Below are 27,815 nucleotides of genomic sequence, written 5' to 3' on the forward strand. Positions count from 1 at the left end.
AGAAATACGAAAATTCCAATGAATGGCTCAATAAATTGCATGACTGTAACCAATCGATCAGGACTATTATTAAAGATAAGGTGGGGGATTTAAACCAGCAAACTTTTAAGGACATGACAATCCTTGCAAGTGTTAAATCCTGTTTTAATTTGGATCTAGAGTCTCCTCCCCGCTCTACATCCACTCATTAACTCCACTGAAACAGCTCAAGTCACATCACAATAAAGGTAAATATTGAATTTTATTTTTCACATATATTTACTTATGTTCGTAAATCATATGCACATGTATCACGCAGAAGTAGTGCTTACTATATATTATTTTCTTATTTTAATGCATTTATTTGAGGTGAGGGTGCTCGGAAGGCGTTAGCTATTAATCATATGTTTCTTTTACCCACATACGGCAATTTCCCTTTGGATCCACAGCTCACAACGGATTGATGTTATATCCCAGAGGCCTAAATTATTCTATTATAGATTGAAAACAAAGAACATCCCCCTTTTCATGCCAAGCATTGGTTCAAGTAATACAGCAGTTTTTTTTCTGTCATTTTCTTTTTACCGATACCTACTCTGTTAGGGACTGTTCAGCCAATTAGTATGCAGAATCCCAAAACATTATGAAAATCCTGGAATAAGTGAGACGGTGAATGAAGAAGTGCCAAATAGCAAAAGATCCCTGTAATGTGTACTGTATTTTATTTTCTGTCACATTTCTGTCTTAAAAAGCTCTTGCCAAAAGAGGGAGACAAAGCGTTGTACAAGTCAACCTTTTTTCTTTGCTGTTTTTACCTTGTATTGACTTCAAGTTAAATTCTTTCAGAGGTAGGTTCAATAATGGAGTGAGAAAAAAGGGGGAAAAATAGATCGGTAGTTGTATACAGACTGGTGAAAGGCTGAGTTTTAATCTCTCTGTGCAATCAGATTCCTCGGTGGACGCCAACCAATAAGCTATTAGGGGGGCGCGGCCGCTCTCTTTACTCCTTCTCAGAAAAGCAGCGAGCATGAAGTTTGGCTCGCCAGTGCACAGACGCTGCGGGGAGAATGGTGCACATTGGCGGCGGGGGCTGCACCACGCCGTGCGACTCTTCTACTTAGTTGCGCTCATATGTGCCTGCTTCCATGGGTGAGTGTGTTTTTGTGTGTGCGTCCTACGTTTACCACCAAATGGCTGCGATGTACCCCCCTCGAGCGCAAGCCTCTGGCACCGCTTTTCTCACGCTGGCGCTCGTGCTCTTCATGAAAAGCGAGGCACAAGTCTGGGACCACCACGGGCTGTCCTACGCGCTGAGGTCAGAAGTGTCCGAAGACACTGTGCTGGTGGCCAACAACGGCATCCGGGTGCCTTTGGGGAGGTCCGCCTTCGTCAATCCCATAAACGACTTGGTGATTCAAATTCAGCCTGGTGACAGGTGCATTATCACCGTCCTGGACAATGATCCTCTGTCTCAGAGACCCGGGACCCTAACCCCCAAAAAGTTCTCGTGTGAATTTGGCCCTAACGACGTCAAGTATTCGCACTTTGGTTCCCGAAGTCCAGCCAGGGACCGCGTGAGGCTGCAGCTCAGGTACGACACGCAGACGGACACGATTGTAATCCCTTTCATGATGGAGGTGGAGGTCGTCTTCACACAGCTGGAGGTGCTCACCAAAAACATGCCAATTACCGTGGAAAGGCTTCTGGGCACCAGCAACCCCATCGACTGGCGTGTTTTGGAATTTATGTTCGACAGACAGGCGCAAAGGTGTAGGATTACCCCCTTGTCCGGTGGTGGATCATTGCCCAGGTACGGGGTCCTCCTGGATGAGAGCAACTTGGCCACGGGAATGACTTACTGTGATGAATTCATCAAAATGAACTTCCGCTATCGGCACACTTTTGCTTTGAAGTCGCCAGGCAGAGATTACATCCCCATGGTGGTAGAGCTGCATGACCAAGAGGGCAACTTGCTCAAGCAGGAGTTTTTCCAAATATTGGTAAGGATTAAAGAGGGTGAGGAGAACACGCCGCCAAAGCCCAGCTTTGTCGCCATGATGATGATGGAAGTAGACCAGTTCGTCATGACAGCCATTACCGGCGACATGCTTGCCGCCGAGGATGCCGAGTCAGACCCTGATGAGTTAATCTTCAACATCACTTCGCCGATGTCCTACGAGGAGGGCTACATTGTGAGCACAGATGACCGAAATTTGCCCATAAGCTCCTTTTACCAGGGTGACCTCAAAGATTTCAAAATCGCCTACAAACCACCTGCCGTCGATTCAGACAGCGAACGGATTTTACAACTGGAGTTCGAGGTGGTGGACACAGAGGGGGCCGTGTCGGACCCTTTCGCTTTTATGATAGTTGTAAAACCAATGAACACTTTGGCTCCTGTGGTGACCAAGAACACTGGGCAGTTATTATATGAGGGACAGTCCAGGCCACTGTCCAGCTCACAAAACCTGCAAATAAGTGATGAAGACAACCTGAACAATGTCAAAATCGCCGCAATCGATGGACTAAAACACGGACACTTAACCGTTTTGGGCTCTGGCAGTAAATTTTTCACGCCCGCTGACCTCAACGCTGGTCAAGTGATTTATCAACACGATGGCAGCGACACATACAGTGATAACATTGTTTTTCGAATGACAGACGGCTCACACGAGGTGGAGTTCCTCTTTCCCATCACTGTTGTTCCCACTGACGACGAGCCTCCGATAGTCAATGCCAACACTGGTTTGATTCTTTTAAAGAACCAAATGATGCCGATTTCCTCTCTCATGCTTAGCGCAGCAGATATAGATTCTGAGGATTCTACCATCAAATTCACAATCCAGCCCCCCTTTTCAACCATTGGGGAGGTGCTGCTCCGCCAGGCTGAGGCCCCAAAGGACCCCTCCACCTGGAAGTTCAACACAGAGGAGGAAATGTACGAGAAAGTGGTGAAAGAATGGTTTCAGCAGGACGTGACCGAAAACAAAGTGTTTTACAAGCACGTGGGGCTTCACAGCACCAGCACGCTCACGGATCAATTCACGTTCCGTGTTCAAGACAACAATGACCCCCCCAACACATCGGAGGAAAGCTCTTTCACCATCAAAATACTTCCAGTGGATGACCTCCCGCCCGAGCTGCACCCGGAGGCCACGCTACAGATGACTGTGCATGAGTACCAGCTCACACATCTGAGAAACAAGTTTCTGCGCTACACTGATCTCGACTCTGAGGATCGCGACTTAAAATATGTCATTGTTCAGCCGCCGACGGACACAGACGAGAACAGACCCGTTGTACTTGGGGCCATTGTTCAGTCAGAAAACCCCAATGTTGAAGTCTCGACCTTTACCCAGGCCCAAATCAACCATCACAAAATTGCTTACAAACCGCCTGACCTGGAGCTGGGAATTACCACTCATGTTTTGCAGTTCAGATACACAGTGGAAGATATTTCGGGGAACAGTGCTGATGGCTTCTTTACTATATTTTTAAAACCTGTTGACAATAAGCCACCGCAGATCACTAACTCTGGATTCACGGTTTTGGAGCGAGGGGCGCATTCTATTTCGAGCGCCGAGCTTTATACTACGGACTCTGACACGGACAACAATTTGATCTCTTTCACGGTTTCTCAGCCTCCCCTGCATGGACACATTCAGTTTATGTTCACAGACATGACAAGAGGAGACATTTTTACCCTCATGGACATTGACAACGGTCGGATTTCTTACATGCACAACGGGGACGAGTCAACATCAGACTCGATACAAATGGATGTCAGTGATGGGGTCCATGTCGTGCCCATTAACATTAAGATCAACGTAAAGCCTGTTGATGATGAAACCCCGTCAATAAGCCTGCCAACCGGTACAATTGGATCCTCTATTGATGTCCTGGAAAATGGGGCCACAGAAATTACCAGTAATGTCATTCAGGGGCGAGATGAAGACACAGATGACCTCCGTTTGACTTTTATAGTGGAAAACCTGCCAACCTTAGGAGAAATCCTGGTACGAGGGGTTCCTTCGTCCATATTTACCCAGGCCGATATCATCAACGGAAACGTGATTTACGCCCACACCAGTGGTGAATTGGGTTTCACCACCAAAGAGGACATTTTTAACTTAACTCTGACCGACATGTCTGATGAATGGACGGTGGGAGGTAACAAGATTACCGGAATAAGAGTGCATGTGACCATTCTCCCACTGGACAACCAGGGCCCACGGGTATTTGTGGGTGAACTTTTTTCAGTCCTGGAAGGTGACAAAAACGCCATTCAGACTCACCACATCAGCGCTGATGATATTGACACACTCGTCGAAGATATCCTGTGCACCATTATTGTGCAGCCCACTTCGGGCTACGTTGAAAATATTTCACCGGCCCCGGGCTCGGAAAAATCCCGTTCTGGCATGGCTGTGAGTTCTTTCACAATAAAAGATATTCAGCAGCGTCATATTTACTATGTTCAAAGCATTCACAAAAGAGTGGAGCCGGTGGAGGACAGGTTTACATTCAGATGCTCCGACGGAATCAATTTCTCAGAAAAGCACTTTTTTCCAATTTCTATAATCCCGGCTAATGATGAGAAACCAGAGATTTACATGAGGGAGTTTGTAGTTATGGAGGGAATGAACATTGTTATCGATTCCCCCATTCTGAATGCTGCGGATGCTGACATCCCTTCTGACCAACTCACTTTTTTCATCACCAAACCCCCAGCGCACGGATTCATATACAACCAACTTACCACCGGCACCGTCCCCGTAGCCAACTTCACCTTAGATCAGATCAGCGAAGCCTCCAGCATAGTTTATGAGCATGACGATTCAGAGACCACATATGATAGCTTTGACGTGATCCTCACTGACGGGAAATTCAGTGTGCATAAAACTCTTATTGTTATGATCATTCCCGTGGACGACGAGACGCCGAGGATGACGATCAACGACGGACTAGATGTTGAAGTGGGTGACGTGAAAGTCATCAATGGGAACATTTTAAGCGCAACGGATTTGGACTCTGAGGACAGCATGCTAACATATGTCATACGCCACCCGCCCGGGCAGGGTTATTTACAGAAAATGATGCAAAACGGAATGTTGCAAAATATAACGACCGGTATGAATTTTACCCAATACGAGCTGGACCAGAGTTTGATCGTTTACGTACACAACGGCCAGGAGGGAATTCGCGACCTGATCAAATTTGATGTTACGGATGGCTTCAATCCCTTAATCGACCGATACTTTTACATCACAGTTGGCGGCATAGACATGGTCTTCCCTTATGTAATCAGTAAAGGAGTATCCCTGAAAGAGGGTGGCCGGGTCACCCTGACAACGGACCTCCTCAGTACCAGCGACCACAACAGCCCGGATGAGCACTTAATTTTCACTATCACCCGAGCTCCAGTACGAGGACACTTAGAGTGTACTGACAACCCAGGAATGCCTATTTCGTCTTTCACCCAACTTCAACTGGCGGGCAACAAAATCTATTACATTCACACCGCCGACGATGAAGTGAAAATGGACAGTTTCGAGTTTGAGGTGACAGACGGCTACAACCCTGTCTTCAGAACATTCCGTATATCTATCACAGACGTGGACAACAAAAAGCCGGTGGTGACTGTGCATGGACTGGTGGTGACTGAGGGCAACACCAAACTCATCACACCTTTCGAGCTCACGGTGGAGGACAGAGACACCTCGGACAAACTTTTGAAGTTCACAATCATGCAAATCCCTATTCACGGCCGACTCCTCTTCAACGCCACCCGGCCTGTCAACTCCTTTACAAAACAGGACCTGAATGAAAACATGATCAGCTACAGGCATGACGGCACTGAGAGTGCTGAGGACAGCTTCACCTTCATGGTCACGGACGGCACCCATACCGACTTCTACGTCTTCCCAGACACGGTCTACGAGACCCGAAAGCCGCAAATAATGAAGATTACCATCCTCCCGTTGGATAACGGAGTGCCACAGTTGGTGGTGAACAAGGGTGCCTTCACGTTGCGGGTCGTTGACGGCGGTCGCTTGGGATTTGTGATCAACAGTAAATTCTTGAAAGCGGAGGACCAGGACAGTACGCTGGGTTCTGTGCTCTTTCGGATTACTGGAGCACCGCTGCATGGCTACTTGATCAACACCAGTAAAGGGAATGCTACCGTGACTACTTTTACGCAAGGTGAGATAAATTTCTGCCATGTTCTTTAAGCGAAAGAAAGGGACAATCTCTTTGCAAAACTATTTATGCTGTGCTCTTCTAGAATATTTACTATTAGATAGATAGATAGATACTTTATTCATCCCCGCAGGGAAATTCACATTTCCAGCAGCATCCCTGAGCTGAGAACAATACAATAATAAAGCAAAAAGAATACAATATACAAATACCCAGTGTGACGTGCAAATGCCCACTGTAGCGTGTTATATAGAATATCTAAATAGTGCTACACAGAACACATATTGCAATAAAATTTGGTAATATGCAATGTAGGTGGTGTGGTTTAATGTGGGCTTTTACTTTGCCGGGTAGAGTTAAAGAGCCTCATGGCATGAGGAAGAAAAGATCTCTTCAGTCTGTCCGTGGTACAAGACAGTGACAGCAGTATGTCGCTGAAGCTGCTCTACTGTCTGGATATAATGCTGTGTAGTGGATGTGATGAATTGTCCATGATTGACCTCAGCTTTTTCAGTGCCCGTCTCTCAGCTACAGTTGTCAGGCTGTGGAGCTCTTTGCCCACAACAGAGCTCGCTTTCCTCGCCAGTTTATTGAGACGAGAGGCATCCTTCTTCATGACGCTGCCTCCCCAACACGCTGCCGCATAGAAGAGGGCGCTTGCCACAACTGTCTCATAGAACATTTTCAGGAGCTTTTTGCAGATGTTGAAGGATGCCAGCCTTCTGAGGAAGTAAAGTTGGCTTTGACCTTTCCTATATAGAGCTTCTGTGTTGGCAGTCCAGTCCAGTTTGTTGTCAAGCTGCACACCCAGGTATTTGTAGGTCTGGACAAATTCTACACCTTCTCCTTTGATGGTTACAGGAACTGGGTGACTTTTAGTTCTCCTGAAGTCCACCACCATCTCCCTGGTCTTGGTGGTGTTCAGGTGCAGGTGGCTTGCGTCGCTCCATTGGACAAAGTCCTGAATCAATTTCCTGTACTCCTCCTCCTGCCCACTTCTGATACATCCCACGATCGCCGTGTCATCAGCAAACTTTTGCATGTGGCAGGACTCAGAGTTGCACTGAAAGTCAGATGTATACAGAGTGAATAGGAACGGAGAGAGCACGGTCCCCTGCGGAGATCCTGTGCTGCTAACCACAGTGTCCGATGTACAGCCCTCCTGTTTCACATACTGGGGTCTGCCTGTCAGGTAGTCCGTAATCCATTCTACAAAGTGTGAGCTAACTTCCACCTCTGTCAGTTTCCTACTCAGTAGCAGAGGCTGTATGGTATTGAAAGCACTGGAGAAGTCCAAAAATGTAATCCTCACAGCCCCCTTAGCTCTATCCAGGCGAGAGAGGGATCGGTGTAGCATGTAGACTATAGCATCCTCCACTCCCACCTTCTCCTGGTAAGAAAATTGCAGAGGGTCGATGGCGTGGCGGACCTGTAGCCTCAGGTGGTGCAGCCTGGTCCGAATATTATAACCTTTCACAAAAAATATTGGTAGCACAGTAGACGCCCAGGGCACAATATAAATCCGATCTGAGGTGCGGATGCAAAGTGAAATTGGCATTTAGCGGGGGGTAGAAACCTATGGTATCTAGATCGGAACCCCCGGCCCCTGAGATAACATATTTATTTAATATCATTAATATACAGACGCTCCCCTACGTGAGACCATTCGACGGTGGATACAAACATTTTTTGGGGATGTTGAAAAATATCCAGACATTGCTGTAAGTCAGATTTTGTATTGTGTACACCTTTTTTCGAGGACAGGACAGTACTGAAGTGCTTCTTTCCGCCACTACCGTTGTGTGGCGCTGTGAGAAGTCACCCAGCATCCACACCGAAGAAGAAATCAGCTTCCTCTTCCTAGTTCGCGTGTAAACATTCTATACTATATCTCCAGTGTGCTAGGAACTTTTACATTTTTATTATTCAATATGTCATGCATCCATTCAATATGATTGGTGTAAAGTGTAGACAGGAGGCGAGTCGTTTCAATTGAAATGAAAGCTTGATGCTGTTGAAAAAATGGTTGAATCGCTTTTTTTCTGCCACTTTTTACCACGGAGGAGGAAGTAGCCTTACTCCTGAAGCTTATCTTCCAAAAGTATGTTAAACTTAACTTTATTTATCTTTATAGGGCATACTATTTTATGAAATGTTTATTTTGTAGGACAAACCATTCAAAATATAGCACTGAAGCACCTTACTAACAAATTCAACTTACGAACGATCGTCCGGAATCTTGTTTGTAAGTCGGGCAGCATCAGTATGTTTTTTTCAATTATTTAAAAAAAATCTTTTTACACATTTTTATCTTTTTACACATTGTTATTTTTTTCGTCTTTCTATTACGCTGAAAGGAGATTTTGTTGTACGATCGTATAATGACTTTAAAGACCAATCATTCATTCAATTTATTCATAAAAACAAAATCAAATAAAAATATGGTAAAAAGAATAATATAAGTGTAATATTTTTGGGTATTTTTATATAAGACTATAACTATAAAAAAATACATGTAAAAGGAAATGTGATATTTTATTTACCTTTGGCGTTTTGTGACACAAGCCGATCATGTGGAGTAACAGGTGGATGCAGAAGAGAGGGGAGACGGCAGATTAATATGAAAAACTTATTTCAAAACCCCCTATTCACGAGGATTGTAGTGTCATTGTCGGAGCTATATATTAATATAACTCCATTGCTGGGAAAAATATTTAAGTCCAGGCATTTCTAAAGTTTCAACTACTGCGCAAATGTAGTGAGCCGCCATCTTGCCTGAGGTCCCGGAGGTCAGTAGGCGTGGTTTATTGAAAGGTCGCACATGCGCAGTGAATGGATGGAGTAAAAACGTATTAAAACAAATGGAATCAGACTGAAAACGTAGATCTTTGAAAATGTGACTGTGTGTGTGTGTGTGTGTGATGATTACTTGTATATTAAGAATAGAAAAACAGGTTAAACAAGTTAATTTCATAGCATAGGAATCTAAGAAATACACATCTAAAAGTAGCTTACTTTACAGTCCTTTAGAAGATTTTCTTACTTCAATTTTTTTTAATCATGCTAATGGTCAGATAGAGTTGTGATTCGCGTGCCTTTTTCGTATTACTTGATCATTGCAAACTCCTTGCTCAATTTCCGATGGTATCATGTATTGGTCTACCTTTAGCATCACTGCAAGTTTTAATACAATGCAAACAAATCCAGTATTGTATCGTCGACTTTCAGTTTGTGAAATATCATAATTTTTGAAGATGCGGTGACACCAACCAAAAGCAAACCAGCAATTAAACTATATTGCCCAATAGTAGATCGGCATCTTCGAGATGTAAATAATTTATGATTTATATAAATTGTTTACGGAAAAAAATCTGTAATGTTGTACGGTGGGCAAAATTCCATAAGAAGGGGCTGAAAAAACTGTACCCTTGGGATTTACTGTTAAAGGAAATCAACTCAGTCTTACCTAGGTCAATAAGCATTATTCCATTATAAAGCATCCTCTACAAAAAGCCTCCATACCGCATATTTCATTCTATTTTTGGCCATTTCTGTCCGCTGACAAAATGCAGAAGGATTTTTATTTATTAATTTGCTTTCACTCAAGTGACTGGATTATTAAGACCGATGAAATATTCCAGCGCTTCGTGCCACTTTGAATCTCTTGGGAGAATTTCAAAGACACTTAATGGATTACACCTAAGGAACTGGACGACTGAAGTTGATTTTTACCGCACTACCAGAATTGGTGTTAGAATAAATAACATGTGCATCGATTTATTTAGCAAACAAAGTTCCACTCATCCAAGCACATGCAGTCGTTATTTTCACATTTTATTAAATACACCGCGCCACCGCGTTCCCTTAGAGCTCTGTTGAATATTTCAGGAGTAAACGAATGGCTTTCCCTATCAAATATTGACGATAAATCGGAGACAGAGCCGTAGATGCCCCAGGAATTGAGTGGAGTTGACTCTTTAAATGACTTTGACCTGATTACGGGGTCAAGCGCATGTAGAGCATATTTGTTGTCCAATTCAATTGCAAAAAAGAGATGTGGGAACTGAATGAGGGTTTCGTGGGTAGTGAGCAGTTTTTGCTAGCGAATGCGGGGGAAAAAATCCAGTAAAAACAACCTACCGTAAATTCTAAACTATAGAGTGCACCTGATTATAAGCCGCACCCATCACATTTTAAGGGGAAAACCGATTTTGTCCATACACAAGCTGCACCTGTATATAAGCCGCATGCACCCACATCAAATAAATACAAAATGAATCCAAGCCAAACTTCAAGTCCCGCGATTGAAACTAAATATCCTGCATTGAAGCACACAGCCTAGAAATCACAGCCGCCAAAATGAACGTAAAATTATATAGGTACTTAAAATTTGTTGCAGACCTGCAGATTCTGGGTGCCCGTTGATAGTAATCCAAGGAAACAAAGTGTATATTTCCAAAGGTAAGGGTGGGAAAAATATATATCCATTATTGTCCGCCGTGTCCACAAAAACTCACCTCTACCGGTCCCCACTTTCCCATCAGCCCGCGTTCACTCCGCCCCACTTTTTTAATTTGCTTGTGCAGAATAAGTGTCTAAAATAAATACAAATAAATACATTACAAAAATATACAGTTGCAAATACATATTACACATATTTACAAAGAAAGACGGTACATCGAGAGAGTTTTCAAAGCTTTAATAATAACTAGACAATTCTCGCGGCAATTGTAAGAGATGTGATTGATCTGGAAGATGATCCCGTCATGTATATATAACCCCGGTTTTTAGCATTGTGAGTTAGCATACAATTTTTAACCCAGAGAGACTTTTCTGTCATTTTTTTACTTGGTTATGTGGGGGGACTCTTCACTTTTTCCACATTTTGTTATGTTACAGCCTCATTCTAAATTGTATTAATTTAATCTCTTATCTCAAAATTCTACACAAAATACTCCATTATGACAATGTGAAAAAGTTTTTTTTTTTTTTTTTTACTTTTTTTAATCTATTAAAAATAGAAAACTAAGAAATCACATTTACATAAGTATTCACAGCCTTTGCTTAATACTTTGTTGATCCACCTTTGGCAGCAAATACAGCCTCAAGTCTTTTTGAATATTATCCCACAAGTTTAGCACACCTATCTTTAGGCAGTTTTGCCCATTCTTCTTTGCAATAAGTCGCAAGCTCAATCAGGTTGGATGGGAGACGTTTGTACACAGCCATTTTCAGATCTCTCCAGAGATGTTCGATCGGATTTAAGTCTGGACTCTGGCTGGGCCACTCCATGACATTCACGGAGTGGTTCTGAGGCCAATCTTTTGTGATCTTGGCTGTGTGCTTTGGGTCGTTGTCCTGCTGAAAAATGAACCTTCGCCCCAGCCTGAGGTCAAGAGCGCTCCGGAGCAGGTTTTCATCCAGGATATCTCTATATATTGCTGCATTCATTTTTCCTTCTATCCTGACTAGTCTGCCAGTTCCTGCTGCTGAAAAACATCCCTACAGCAGTATTCACACCAAAGAGTTCAATCTTTGTCTTATCAGACCAGAGAATTTTGTTTCTCATGGTCTGAGAATCATTCAAGTGCTTTTTGGCAAATTCCAGACGGGCTTCCATGTTCCTTTTACTAAGGAGTGGCTTTCGTCTGGCCACTACCATACAGGCCTTATTGGTGGATTGCTGCAGAGATGGTTGTCCTTCTGGAAGGCTCTCCTCTCTCCACAGAGGAACGCTGGAGCTCTGACAGAGTGATCATCGGGTTCTTGGTCACCTCCCTGACTAAGGCCCTTCTTCCCCGATTGCTCAGTTTAGATGGCCGGCCAGCTCTAGGAAGAGTCCTGGTGGTTCCAAATGTCTTCCATTTACGAATAATGGAGGCCACTGTGCTCATTGGGACCTTCAAAGCAGCAGAAATTTTTCTGTATCCTTCCCCAGATTTGTGACTCAAGACAATCTTGTCTCGCAGTTCTACAGACAGTTCTTTTGACTTCATGCTTGGTGTTTGTGCTCTGACATGCACACTCAACTGTGGGACCGTATATAGACAGGTGTGTGCCTTTCCAAATCATGTCCAATCAACTGAATTTACTGCAGGTGGACTCCAATTAAGCTGTAGATAGATCTCAACGATGATCAGTGGAAAAAAGATGCACCTGAGCTCAATTTTGAGCTTCATGGCAAAGGCTGTGAATACTTATGTAAATGTGATTTCTTAGTTTTCTATTTTTAATAAATTAAAAAAGAGATAAGAGATTAAATTAATACAATTTGGAATGAGGCTGTAACATAACAAAATGTGGAAAAAGGGAAGCGCTGTGAATAATTTCCGGATGCACCTTACATGTTCAAATAGAATGGGCCGTTCGATAGGAGTTGGCCCATCTGGAATCCATTGAGCCCATTCATTTTACTAATTCGTTAGCATGTGGCCATTAGCATATTTTTTTTAGCATGAAGCAGTTAGCATTTAGCCATTTGCATCACTTTTTAGCATGTATCTGTTATAATAACAATAATAATAATTTTCTTGTATTGTCATTCTGTGTAACAATGTACACAGAACGAAATGTCGATTGCACCTGACCCGTTGTAGCGAGCCGATGCAGCCGCAGCCAACAGAGGGCGCCGCCGACCACTTTTTAAGTCTTAGGAATGACTCGGCCGGGGCGCGAACCACCGACCTCCCAGTCTCAAAGCGGGCGCCTTACCATCTAGGCTACTGAGCTGTTAGCATGAATCATTAACACGAGACCATTAGAATAATTTGTAAATATGAAGTCGTTAAAATATAGCCATTACCAAATTTTTTTAGCATGAAACAGTTGGCATTTAACTGTTAGCATCACTTTTTAGCATGTACCCATTAGCATAACTCATCAACATGAGGCCATTAGCATAAATTGTAAATATGAATTCGTCAAAATATAGCCATTACCAAAAATTTTTAGCATGAAAACGTTAGCATTTAGCCCTTAGCATCACTTTTTAGCATGCAACTGTTAGCATAAACCATTAACATGAAGCCATTAGCATACTATGTAAATATGAAGTCGTTAAAATATAGACATTAATAATTTTTTTTAGCATGAAGCAGTTGGCATCACTTTTTTGCATGTATCCATTAGCATAACTCATCAACATGAGGCCATTAGCATAAATTGTAAATATGAATTCGTCAAAATATAACCATTACCAAAAAATTTTAGCATGAAAACGTAAGCATTTAGCCCTTAGCATCACTTTTTAGCATGCAACTGTTAGCATAAACCATTAACATGAAGCCATTAGCATACTATGTAAATATGAAGTCGTTAAAATATAGCCATTCCCAAAAATTTTGGGCATGAAGAAGTTAGCATTCCCCACAGTGTTTACACCTAGCTTGCGCTAATACTTGGGCTGGCTGTGCCAGCCCAACCCATTGCGGACAGTGTTCACAGCTAGCCTGCGCTAATACTTGGGCTGGCTGTGCCAGCCCAACTCATCACCAATAGTTCCTAGAGCTAGCATGAGTAAGCATAGCTTCAACTTCTCATCGCTAATACTTGGGCAGTCTATGCCAGCCCAACACCTTGCTTGCGGCGCACATAGCTGTTAGCATCCTCTTGCTAGCATCCACTCTTTGGAATTCACCATTTACCCATGGTTAAAGGTAATGTGGGTCGGGCCCCCTCAAGCCACCCTTGACAGTCCCTGCTTAGTCCCTACTAACCTCTGAAAAAGCCTTCGTTTCCATGACTACCCATAGAAATGAATGGGCCCATGTATTCCGGATGGGAGACTATCCAAACCCATTATTCCGGATGGGGACTTTTTTTGGTCTTGGTATCGAAAATCTGTATTGTCGCAGGAGAGTCCTGATTCGGCCGGAATTTTTGGTATATGAATCGTTGGGCTACTCCAAAAGCTCTGGGAGGAGAAGCCCGTCAAAATTCGGCGGAAGAAGATAGATATAATAAAAAGACCTCGGGGGATTATAATAGTTGTGCCTGCGAAGCTTACAGCACTTGGCAATGTAGTTGTGCCTTGCTGCAGCAATCACAACTAATATAACTTTCATCCTAAACCGTGCCTTTGGGAGGTAGCCACACGCTACTAAAAACACGCTCGCATACCTGTATAGTAGTCTGTTAAGGAAATAAATTTGAGAATCCAGATATGTCAGCACGGTGCTTTCGCAATGATCGCAGCAAGGCTTTAGGGCTAGGACCTTAGCTTGGCCTTTTGGCTGAGAGTAAGTGTCCCGGCTCCTAGGCTTTGTAGCGTAATATGAACTGACCGATAACGGATAATGGATAATGATTTATGAACAAGCTAAATAACCCTTAAAACCCCTAACCCCCCCACGGCAGACCATCAAGTGTCTTGGACCATGTCTTTGTAGTGAATTATGAATTGACCGATAATGGATAATTGATAATGAAAATAGAATAATAACCCTTACAAAATCCTTCTTCCCCCACGGCAGACCATTCGCTTCTTCCTCCTTGTTACTGACATCTGAGAAGTCTTCCTCAATGTCAGAAAGAACCCTTATTGTAATGAAGTTGTCCCACGCTCCCTTACTTCAATTACACCCCAGCTATATGCCTGTTTGCTTTTGACCTGGAAGCTGCGTCATGAGCCTTATTTTGTGCAATTTGCACGGTATGTTGACGCTCAGAAGTTGCGATCTTCCTCGGCGCATATATTCCACCGGTCTAAATCTTACCTTGCACACTCGAGCGCCGCTGGCGGCCGTTAAAAAAATTACATAAATTGGCCGCATCTCTGAATAGGGTTTAAAATTTGGGAAAAAAGTTGCGGCTTATCGTCCGGAATTTCCGGTAGATTCATTTCTCTCACTGAAGCAAGACTTATCATGCCACACTTGGTAAAGCTTCACGTCAACCTGACGCCAACCGAATGGGGAATTTGGCATTGACGCCTTTAGCTACAGAACGCAAAAGACAACGTGCCCTTGCACACCTGATGCAGTTTTCAGAGGTGCAGTTTGCTGCTCTCAAGTTGTTCATGTATTTTCACCATTTAAAATAGCAACTATCATTAGGCTTAGTACAGGTGCTTAAAATCCTTGAAAACGCCTGAATTTTATTGTTGTGTTTTCAAAGCCAGGAAAATGCTTGCATTTTGGGTGAATTGCTTGATAATGCTTGAATTTGTGGCCAATGTCATGTCTCTTGCCAGTCAGACTCTATAGACCACGCAATAGATGAAGAAAAATGGTGGGGGAAAAGTCAGTAAAAATGACAGCGACGCGCCTGCTCTAGTCTCTTGTGATAATGGAGTTGTCACGTGAATTTGTGTAATTGAATGCTGACATTATTCCCATTTATATAACATGAATTAAAAACTTACAATAGGACAAAATGTATTATTCAGCGCATCCTAGAGATAAGGTTTCCTTTTCTGTTTTCTTCCCCTCCTAATTGCCTTCGCACAAGGTTGGGCAAAAAAAAAAGAGAAAAAAATTTGGGCAGTTTGGTCACTCTGAATATGTGTCGTTTGCTTGTGCTTTGTCGCAATCATTTTTAGTTGCACTACATACCTGAAAAGTCTTAAAAGGCATTTAATTCATCATTCTAAAAATAAGGCCTTTATCGGCATTAAAATGTCTTAAATCAAACACATGAATATGATTTGTATTGATTGAAACTTAAACAATTTAGCAACCTTTATCAATTGGCTTTTTTAAAAGATTCACTGATATACCTTGGTGGCAACACGGCGTAACCAAAATAACAGAACCATCAAAATGGTAATGTGGTTTCAGTCGGGCCTTTCAAAGCAGACACGTGTCTTAGGTCTACCCACAATACACATAGCAGGTTTGGACAGAGATGTTTACTTTGGACCATGGGAAAGTGTAAATTTAATTTAAATGGCTGTCAGGCAAACATTTTTCTCCATGTCTAAAATCTGTACTAGGTAAGACGTACAAGGCACGATATATTATGTGCAAGAAAGATATGTTTGTTTTGGTTTCATTTGTTTCAACTGAGGGTTTTTTGTCGACTTTATCTTAAATTTTAAAAGGCATTTGAAAAGTTTAAAGTCTAAAATTTCACTTGCCTTAAGCTGTAAGAACCATGTACACAACAAACCAACATCTAGTGGTCAAATATAGGACAGTGTTCCTTTAACCAAAATAAAAGGTCAACCCACGACTCAATTATAGCAGAATTTTTTTCGAAGCTTTATCTAAAACAGGGATCACCTGATAGCCCCCTGAGATCACCTAAGTAGCCCGCTGGCCAGTTCTGAAAACAGCTCACTAGTAACGGGTCATTGTGAATTTCAAGGAAATGTGTTTTCTAACTGACATGAAGTTCTTTGCAACTCTTTATTTAGCGGACATCAATGACATGAGCATCTGCTACGTCTTGAGGGAAGGTGAAGATGCCACTAGCGACGTCTTCCATTTCTCCATCGAAGACAGCGGTGAGTCACTGCTTTTCAGACTTCAGTTTCCGAATTTGTACACATGATTATTACGCCACATCATCGAGATTATTTTGGCGGTGCTTTTCTATTTTTGGCTTAACCTTTGGCTAGCCTGAAAGCAGCAGCAGCTGGTGGAAACATTTGCAAATAAATTACCTTACATGACAATGAAGTACGCCCAAAACTATCTTCAAACAATAATCTAAAATTTTGCTATTTTTCTGACATTTATACACTTTTCATGTTGTTTTTGTACATATTTGAAAACATCATATACTGAGGCAGCTCATTATTTTGTGTGAGTTTTGTGCTGCGTTAAAAAAATACAACATCACAGCTTGGCTAGGAGGAAACAAATGATGATTGTTTTTGTATCTGCCGATACGACGTAACGGTCTGGTACCTGGTTATTGTGTTTTTGCTTCTCCCTTGAGCATCATTGCAGGTTTTTAACCCATAGCTAAACAAATAGAAGTTTGTCACATACGATTTTGAACTGAACTAAGAGACGGAAAGGCATTGTGGGAGCAAGTTCAGCTATTAGCACATTGGCATTCCGATGAGGCCGTGATGCAAACCAACTGCAGACTCATATTATTGGCCGTCATTTAATGATAAACAGGTATCATATATTAAATTGTCTTTATTCCAATTGATAACAATAGAATTAGACCTGGCACTCCAGGGTAAACATGTAATAAAGACTTTAAAGCAGGGTTCCTAAGGGTGCTTAAAACACTTAAAAATAGTTGAATTTTAATGTTGTGTTTTCAAGGTCAGGAACATTTTTGATGAATGGCTTGAAAATGCTTAACATTTTTGCCATTGCCATGTTACTTGTCAGTCTGACTATAGACGATGCAATAAATAAATAAAATTGGGGGAAAAAGGTCTATAAAAAATAATGCCAACACGCCTGCTCCGGTGACTTGCCATTATGGCTTTGTCATGTAAAGCGTCACTGGTCGCACTTAAGAGGACATCTCTAATTAGAAAATCTTACTATTCTATTTTAACCAATATAGACACAGATCCTATAAAAAATGTAAAAAAAATATACATCAGTTAAACAAAAAGCAAAAGATTAGCAGTTGATTGAAAGCTCTCAGCTTTCATTAAAATGAAACCAAATTTGGCTATTTTTTTCTGCCTTTTAAACATACAGTACTTTATTTTGTTTTTTATCCTCCATTTTACCCAACACCTATGGAGCTCTTTCTGTGTTTGTAAACAAGTGTAATGTATTGAAGCTGGGCGTGCATAGTTGAAGCACAATGTCAGAATTCATTTCAGTTTATAACAGCCGATTCACACTAAAAGGTCATAGATCGTAACATCTCGAAATAGCGCAAAGTATGTGCTAGCAGCAAGACCGCAACTTTATTTTAGTCATCTAAGTCAACAAAAAAAAATGTTCTTGTGATCTGCGCTGGATTTCTATCTTTGAAGGCACTGAAACATTTTCTAAATTTGCCATGAGAGTGCTTAAAACATGCTTGAATTTGGCCATGAAAAAGGTGTACAAACCCTGTTTAAGAGGGGAAAAAAAGAGAAAACACTATCAGATGAAAGGCAGAAAAAATGTTTACAATATATTTCTTAGAGTCTCGCCCAATTTATAATAATAGTGCAATCTTTGTGAATGAAAAAGAATAGTGTGATGAAAAGGAGTGCAATAACATTTAGCAGCAACAAAATCCCCCAAAAAGGTCACAAGGTATATATTTTAACAGTTTTTTAAATAACATTTGGCAGCAACAAAAACAATTATAAACAAGTCGCAAGATATGTTTTCCCAGTTTTGTGTGCTTGTTTATGGTTGTGATGACCTTGAGGAAGAAGCTGTCTTTGATCCTGTTTTTCCTTTTTTTGAGGGACCTACCAGGTCAAAAAGGTAGTGGCCAAGGTGGGGAGTCTATTATCATGTTTTATCTGCTACGGTATTGCAAGCCAACAATGTCGTCTAGGCTGGGCAGAGAGCAACTAGTTATCTTCTGGGCTGTGTTGATGTCGCCATGGTCCACTGCCATGCTTCCAGCATACCATACTCTTAGAGCTGCTTAGGCATGTGGCTCGCACAATTATACGCAAAAAAACCCTCAAAGTTTGAATTTTACAATATTTTCGGCAGATGACACCATTTTTTGTTCATGTTGTATAAAAGGGAAAATGCTGTAAAAAGGGTCAAAAAAGTATTTTATACCACACCATACCATGACAACACGGTAAGTTAGGTTTAGCACTACCCAGGATCTGCTCTGGTTGGCCTTGTCAAAAACCTGAGGACCACAGTTCATTCTTTTGTTTTAAAAGTTGAAAAGAGGAAGTCAGTTCCTTTTGTGGTGTAATGGCATACTGGGCCATTCTCAATCACATTTTTTTAATTAAGTGTAAACACTGGCCGCACAGATGCAAGATTTACATTGACTTCCTTCAGCTCTGTACGGCCGTGTGGGGAAATAAGTACCCTGTAAATGGAGCGACATACATTTTTAATAACCTGGATGGTGAATCTCGATGTTCCCTCCGCCACCCTGTGATTAACGCAAAAATTAGCAAGCGCAGAAGGACAATACCGGCGAGGCGAGCACGGCGCTATCGCCAATTAGTTTTAGTTGCGTGCCCAATGGCGCGCCCTTTAGACCCACAAAGGGACGTTCCCCGAGGGCCGTCACGTTCCCATGTGCCCCCCGGTGGGCCCCCCGGTGGGCCCCCCCGTGTGCCCTTTCTCGTCTTGGGTGACGGCCCCTTCCACACGCTTCACAATCGTTGCTTACGTGATGAATAGATAGGCGAGGGGACACAAGGGACATTATAAGGTAGATCCCCGTGATAGAAGATGAATCCGCTCTAAAAGTGTGGTTTGAAAAGTGAAACTGATTTATGGCAGAGGATAGAAACTAACTGGTACTTAGCTCAGAAACCCCGCCCCTTTCACTCCAGATAAAACATTAAAATAACAAAATATGATATAGTAAGTACTGCTTATTTGTAATACATGTGCTTATTCTTTTGGCTTATTATTGTACTGTTCTCAGCTCAGGGATGCTGCTGGAAATGTGAATTTCCCTTCGGGGATGAATAAAGTATCTATCTATCTATCTATCTATCTATCTATCTATCTATCTATCTATCTATCTATCTATCTATCTATCTATCTATCTATCTATCTATCTATCTATCTATCTATCTATCTATCTATCTATCTATCTATCTATCTATCTATCTATCTATCTATCTATCTATCTATCTATCTATCTATCTATCTATCTATCTATCTATCTATCTATCTATCTATCTATCTATCTATCTATCTATCTATCTATCTATCTATCTATCTATCTATCTATCTATCTATCTATCCATCTATCTATCTATATGATTACCATAAAATTGGGACTATAGAGCGCACCGATTATAACCCGCAACCAGTACATTTTAACAAGCAAAAACATTTTGCACATACATAAGCTGCACCTGACTATAAGCCGCATGTGCCCACATTGATACGTGATATATTTACAAAGACGGAGCACAAAAAGAGTTTTAATGATAAATGATACCTTAACCCCTTAACATTTTTCGAATAAACAGATACTGTACATGTCTGTCACTGAAATATGTCATGCAACATATCATTGGAAAGTTTAAGTGTTTGGAATTCAATATATGACCATTTCAAAATATACTCACTACAGCAACATCATGATCAGTCTGAAACAAGTTACCCAAAAACTAGGAACCCAGAGAAACTCTGGCCGTCTTCAACTTCTTTGGATATATGTGAAAATGGCTTAGTTACATCAAGGACAATCGATAGGATTCAATCATATTTTTTCAAAACACACGATAAGGCCTACAGATAAATATAAATCCGCTTGGAACATTTCTGCTTGGTTGGACGTTGCTTCTTGCAATCTTTTCGGTTCGCCACATTATTTATTTTTGCAAATAAACAGACTCATAAAATTATTCCCAATATGGTAGTTCGCCCTTCCCTTTTGATTAACACTTTTTCCTTTGTGAGGGTCTGTTCATGCTAGCTGTATTCATGCAAAAAGCGCGAAGTTACATAAAACTTCTTCGACACATATATTCCACCTGTCGCACTCTTACCTTTACTTGCCGGGCACCTCTGCATAAGCTGCCAGATTGAAAGCCAGAGAAAAAAGTCACGGTTTATAGTTCGAGTTTTACTATAAATATCATTATAATTACATGTCAAGAAAAATTGAATCATATTTACTGTTGGTGTTACATAACTTTAGCTGGTCCAATTGATTACCTGGTGGTTGCAGACAGGGTAGAAGGCAGCGACCAAAGGTTAAAATGTCAAATGATTTTGAACCTTCGACTTGCAATGATTGTCAAGCCCTTGGAGATTTGCCTCCTTGTTTTAAGACCAGTCGTGATCGTCGATTGCTTAATGATCATGAAAATTGGTGTGGGTATTGATATATGTGCCCTCTTTGTATTGTTTAGTGATAGCAAGCTTCTTTTCCAAGACTATCATCTTGTTGCTTTGCCCTTTACCATAATGGCAAGCATTGGGACAGATAGCAAATAAATACTGCAAAAAACAAAAACGAACTATTGTATCAATGACATGGAAAGTGTTAACATAGCATATGAGATTCTGAACTAAATAAAGAAAGGGAAAGCCATTGTGGGAAGTAATTCAGCCAATTATGTATTGGCATCTTCAAGAGGGTGTGATGCACACCACTAGCAGAACAGCATCATATACGACGTTGAACAATAGTAAACAGGCATCTTAGAGATGCAAGTCAAAATATGCACTGATAAGTTTGGCAGTGATAACAATTAAAGAGAGAAGAGATCAATGGGTTTTGAACTTGCTAGGAGAACAGGAGGGAGCACAAACCTTTGATGAGAAATTCTAGCCTGGTCCAAAAACAGAGAGCCCTAACCCAAACCCTTTATTTTTGTAAAAAAATAATAAATCAAAAGATGTAAGAAGCTTGGGAGAAGAAAGAATCAAATAAAAATAGTGAAAAGAGAGAACATTTAAGAAGAAGAAAGCAAGCAGAAAAAAACAATAGAAAGAAGAAAAAGCACGAAAACGTAATTGAAAAGCAAGGAAAAAAGAAACAAAAAAGAAAAAAAAAGAAAAGTAAATCAGGAGAAAAGAAGAAAATAGCAGGAGAAAAAGTTTTGATACATTTTTGATAAATGTAGTATTTTACTAAATTAAAAACACATTTTTTTTTCAATCTCCTGTTAACTTTAAAGTCATTCAAACTTATTTTTATACTAAGAAACATGAAACTGGAATCCCTCCCTGCATGAAGCAACAAAATGTCTGTTAAAGAATTTCACTTTTCAGTTCAACGACAAATAAACTACAAAATACAAGAATAAACTTTTAAAATTTAAAATTTTTAAAACGCTTTAAAATCCCTGAAAAGCACTGGAAACAATTTCAAGTCAAATCATGTTTATTTGCACAGCCCTTAATCACAAGGAGTCTCAAAGGGCTGCACAGACCACAGATTATTGCAAACCTCAGACAAGTATTACACCATCCCCTGATCTAAAACCTACATGAGGGAAAGGAAAAACTCAAAAACCTCAACATGAGGAAAATGAAGAAACCTTGAGAAGTGGCCGCACAGTGCTGAACAAACAAATTTCGGGATAAACAAGTGTTATGAAAAGACCAACTTTGCAATTTTCACAATGGCTTAAGTCTGGATTCTAAAGCTAATAATAGCTTTGGTGGAGAATATAAAATAATCATTATTGAGTATCTCTAGGTCAAGATTTAGTGAACTGTTAACAACCAAATACGATGTCACAGTTGATGGCCTAATGGACAAAATAGTATAAAAGTAGTAGCTCAACTTGGTCGTGTCTCCTCTTAACCTTTTCAAAATGTGTGCAAGGCATGGGAGAGCTCAGCCATAATCAGTCGCATGGCTAAATTATAGACATATATGTTCCCCATGAGCAGCAGGGTGGCGCAGTGGTTAGCGCGTGTGGTCATGAGATCGAACCTTCCTGCGTGGAGTTTGCATGTTCTCCCCGTGCTAGCGGGGGTTTGTGAATGAGCGAGTGAGCTCTGTCTCTGTGTGCCCTGCGAATGGCTGGCCCACTGTCCGAAGATAGCTGGGATGAGCTCCAGCACCCCTGAGACTCTACTGAGGATAAGCGGTGCAGATAATGGATGGATGGATGTTCCCCAATAGAATGTATTTTGTTTATTCTATGCAAGCAATAGCACAACTTGGTCGTGTTTCCTTATTTTCGTATAATGCGTGAGGCTCTTGAGAACTAGGCCCGTATATTCAAGCAGCCAACATTCATGGGTAGAAATATACCAAGCATATATGTGCCTCATTAGAATGTAATTTGATATTCTATATAAGTAGTAGTTCAACGTGGCGGTGTCTCCTCTCCACCTACTCATACTCTGCCCGAGGCATCGTAAAGATTGGCCATTATAAGTCACATGGCTTAATTCTTAGCATTTATTAGAAATGATTTTGTATATTCCAAACAAGTGATAGCAAAACTTGGACATGTCTCCTCTCTAGCTCTTCATAATGTGCTAAAGGCATTGGAAAGCTCGGCCCTTGTATTAAGTCAGCAACCAGTCAGTCGAAAGTCCTTGTTAGAACGAGGCCATTCATTTATTTTCATCATTCAAATATATTTTGATCTTCTGTAGAATTAGTAGCACAACTTGGTCATCTTTCCTTTCCACCTTTTCATTATGTGTGCTAGACATTGTAGAGCTTGAAAATAATAGGTCGCATGGATAAATTCAAAGCGTATATTCTCATTACAATCGATTTTGTTTTTTCAATAAAGTAATAGCACAACATAGTCTTGTATCCTCTCTACTTCTTTATGATGTGCACGAGTCACCGTGAAGACACGATAATGAGTCATGTGATGTCAGGCCGTAATATTCAACCTGCCAACACGACTTGTTAGAAGGATTTTAAGCCATTATTCTGATTTTCTGCAGAAGTACTAGCACAACTTGTTCGTGTCTCCTCTCTACCACTTTGTAATGTGCACGAGGCACTGGAGAGACACAATAAATAGTCACTTTTAGCAACTACCGTATTTTCCGCACTATAAGGCGCACCTAAAAGTCTTATTTTTTTTCAAAAGCTGACCATGCGCCTTATAACACAGTGCGCCTTATATATGGCTCAATATTAAATTCGCAAGGTCTCGCAACTACGAGAAAAAGCCGCCGACTCCATTTTTCGCGCTGTGCATACTGGGAAATCTTAAACGATTGGTAGTTGCCGGGGCTCGTGTTGTATTTGTTTACTAAGTGGCAAAATGGCTACCCCATTAAACTGCTTAATTCATATTCAACAAATAAAGTATTTGTCTGAATCCAGGGTTATGACTGGTGAAGATGTAAAGCACAATTTACCTTAAACAAACGCAGAATTATTCAGAATGTCACGTTTGAGAGAGAGAAAGAGCGAGAGAGAGAGAGAGAGCGAGATTCTCTTTCATACGTGCATTTGTATAAGAAAATGGCTCCTGTTAAGAGACACGCGTACAACGCCGAGTTTAAACTCAAAGCGATCAGTCACGCAGCACAACACGGCAATAGAGCGGCAGCGAGAGAGTTAAACTTAAATGAATCGATGGTACGGAAGTGGAGAAAGGATGAAGATAAGCTCCGCCAAGTAAGGAAAACTCAACAAAGTTTCCGTGGCAATAAAGCAAGATGGCCAGAGTTAGAGGAGACACTTGAACAGTGGGTTGTTCAACAAAGAGCGGCAAGCAGAAGTGTCAGTACGATAACTATACGTATGAAGGCAACAGCGCTGGCACAAAAACACCGGACGTGTTGGATGGCCCATTCACTGAGATATGGTCAATTCGAACACAGCAGAAGAAGAATTCGAGGGATTCGTCGATGAGGAGCTTATAGAGTGATCTTTGTTTTTCTTTTGTGTGTTTACGTTTTACATTTTACAGTTATTATGTTATTGCTTTGCACTCGTTGTTTTTGCACATTACGAGTGTCACTTTATTGCGATTGCACTAACGTTTCATTTAAAATAACAGTATCAGACGTTTTTTTCTTTGCGTGTTGACTAAATGGACAAAAAATAAAATGATATGTCGATGTTGTTCAAAGATGTGTCACGAAAATGCTTTACCTCAGAGAAAATAATAAAACGGCTGTTTATTTATTTTGGGAGTGAATGGAGTTGTGGAAAGCTTGTTTGTTAATAAAGTTTGACGTTTTTGAATATTTTGTTGACATTCCCTTGAGCGTGGCAACATCTAGAGGTTGCATAAAGTAACTACATTCTCTACTGTAGTCAAGTCGTCACATTTATTTACCGTAAATAGCCCTTAATCCCAAAAATGTCTCGAAGGACTGCACAGGATTACAATTACAAAATTGCACAATTACCTGATCTTAAACCAGCATGCACTTATAGCGCCTTATAATGGGGTGCGTCTTATGTATGGCATAAGTTTTAAAATATATCATTCATTGAAGGTGCGCCTTATAACATGGTGCGCCATATAGTGCGGAAAATACGGTATATAAGATTAAATGAGCTAACACTACTAAGTACAAAGTTACTTAGTATTTATGTTCCTTTTTAGAATATATTTTGAGTTTCTGTGAAAGTCGCAGCACAACTTGTCGTGTCTCCTCTTTACTTTTTCGAGGCCCTGGAAAACTCAGCAATATTATATTCAATCAGCTGAAACTACTTGTCAGAAAAATACCAAGCATTAGAATGTATTTTGATCATCTATAGAAGTAGTAGCTCGACTTGATCGGCTCTCATCTCTACCACTTCATAATGGTCATATATATATATATATATATATATATATATATATATATATATATATATATATATATATATATATATATATATATATATATATATATATATATATATATATATATATATATATATATATATATATATATATATGTATGTGTATTTTTCAAGCCGTAGTTTGTCCTACAAAGATAAAGCATCTAATATTGTCCTTCTATAGTACAACAGATGTCACTCATGAAAAGCTCTGCCATCATCTCCCGGATGTTTTATAAACCAAAAAACTGTAGCTGCCGTGTAATGTTCTCCAAGTAGTTTATTATTTGTGTGTAATTCCTATCATTGCTGCCAAGGTTGGACCAATGTCACAGAATTAAGCAGGATCATTTCATTGACAATAACAGAGACAAAGATAAAGGAAATGCAGAATCAGCAGTACCCGTGATGTTGATAACAAAAAAACCCACATTCTATACGTCAACGCACTTATACGTGTGAATTCCTGCCCACCCATTATGCTGCTTGTGTTCCAGCTTGCTAAGGCGAAGAAGATAATCCCCTCTAACCTGAGGGGGGCTTCCACATGTGGGAGGGTTTAAGTGAGGCACAAGGTGTCACAAGCATTTACACCCTCATAAAAATCACACCGCGGGTTCAAATGCGTCTACAGGTTATAACACTCAATGGTCGCTTTATTACAGTAGGTACACCTGCACAAGTTTATCTGCAATTTTTTCATCCTTTGGCAAAGCAAAAGTGTACAAGAGAAATGCTGCATTTTAGTCGATATATATTGTATGAAGAATATGTACGTGCACGTTTTAAAAGGTGTGTTGTATCTGACTAGTTATCTTTCCCTACCTATCTATTGTACATACCTGCCTCTACCTACCTGTCTTCTTTGACCTCTACATACGGAACTACTTTTACCTATTTATCTATCTCTAACTACCTTTACATACAAACTTACCTCAACCTATATACCTCTACCTGCCTATCAACTTACCTCTACCTCTACATGGTTATCAACTTACCTCTACCTACCTACCTCTACCTACCTGTCTATCTTTACCTTTACCTACCTTTACAACTACCTACCAATCTAGTTTTACTTATCTACATATCTCAACCTACCAACTAATTTAAATCTACCTACCTACCTATCTCTACTTATTCATCTATCTTTTTCTGCCTACTTACCTAGCTACCTGGCTACCTGCCTACCTAACAATCTCTACCTACATGCCTACCTAACTATCTCTACTTTTATACCTGCGTACCTAACAATCTCTACCTTTATATCTACCTACCTACCTACCTACCTATCTCTACCTTTATACTTACCAACCTCCAGACATACCTCTACCTTTATACTTGCCTACCTGCCTACATACCTCTAAATACCTACCCATCTCTATATAATTATGTGTATGTGTGTATATATGTTTATGTAGAAATTGAGGACACGGTTGGCCTACAACATCATATTAGGAACACAGCTCATTTGTTTACGAGGTATTCAGCATTTTTTCCTTTTCTAGATAATTGACTGATGCACCACAGCCACTGTTATGATTTGTATACAAGCACTTAAAAATGTCATTTTGTGTCCCTTTCAAATGACTTTTTTTGAGTAAATGTGGAAGACAAAGCAATTTCTGTCTGTGCAAATTCCTAAATCTCCTGTTCACACAGACAAGCCGAGATTTACCAGATCAACCTGTTGATTCTTGTTAGGAAAATGAAGATGACAGTTCAGTAACATCCGCCGCTCAATTTTTTGACTACTTTACTTTTGTTTCAAACAATTGCAGCATTTCTTGTTAAAACATAAATACTATTGTGATCATTTATGGCATGGCCACTCACCGACTATTCAAGTCAGAATGTTTATTGTTCGTAGGGATGCGGGATGTCTATTTTTTTTTTTTACTGATAACCAATAATATCCTGCTTTTGGGGACCAATACCAAAAAGTGCTAACCTTTTTTTAGCTGAATGCTATATTCAAAATGTTGAAAAAAAATTAGACTCAATCGATCGATATTTCAATGATAACTTACACAGATAACATATGAGGACCCGGTATTGCAGGAAGTTCGGAGGACTCTGATTGTGTTTCTTATGTGAAAATTTGTCACTTTTAAACATTACAAAAATGCTCCAATACAGAATGGCAAACTTGCCTTGACCAGGAAGATTGGATCACATTCTTATCGAGTGGCATTGTCTTAGCTGTACACATCAATATCTACAATACATCACCATTAATACATGTAAATCTATGGTTTTATGGTTTTAATTAGGGCTGTAGAAGGCACATGAAGCAAATTATGACATTGATGATTTGCCAAAAGGGAAAAAAAACATTTCAGTATGCA

The 27,815-nt window shown here is 40.6% G+C and overlaps 1 protein-coding gene across 1 annotated transcript in view; it reads left to right on the forward strand.

Moving 5' to 3' along the window:
• The first annotated feature begins 1,047 nt into the window (after window positions 1–1,047).
• The window catches only part of LOC148357486 (FRAS1-related extracellular matrix protein 2-like), a 209,321-nt gene continuing 182,553 nt past the window's right edge, over window positions 1,048–27,815 (forward strand). The window contains exons 1-2 of the mRNA XM_088346043.1: window positions 1,048–6,183; window positions 16,535–16,624. Coding sequence (XP_088202169.1) covers window positions 1,125–6,183; window positions 16,535–16,624 — 5,149 coding nt within the window. The 5' untranslated portion in view covers window positions 1,048–1,124. The remainder of the gene's footprint in view (window positions 6,184–16,534; window positions 16,625–27,815) is intronic.

The sequence above is a fragment of the Urocampus carinirostris genome, chromosome 10 (genome assembly GCF_059441175.1).
Source record: "Urocampus carinirostris isolate Australia breed hairy pipefish chromosome 10, RoL_Ucar_1.0, whole genome shotgun sequence".
In the NCBI taxonomy this organism is placed as follows: Eukaryota; Metazoa; Chordata; class Actinopteri; order Syngnathiformes; family Syngnathidae; genus Urocampus; species Urocampus carinirostris.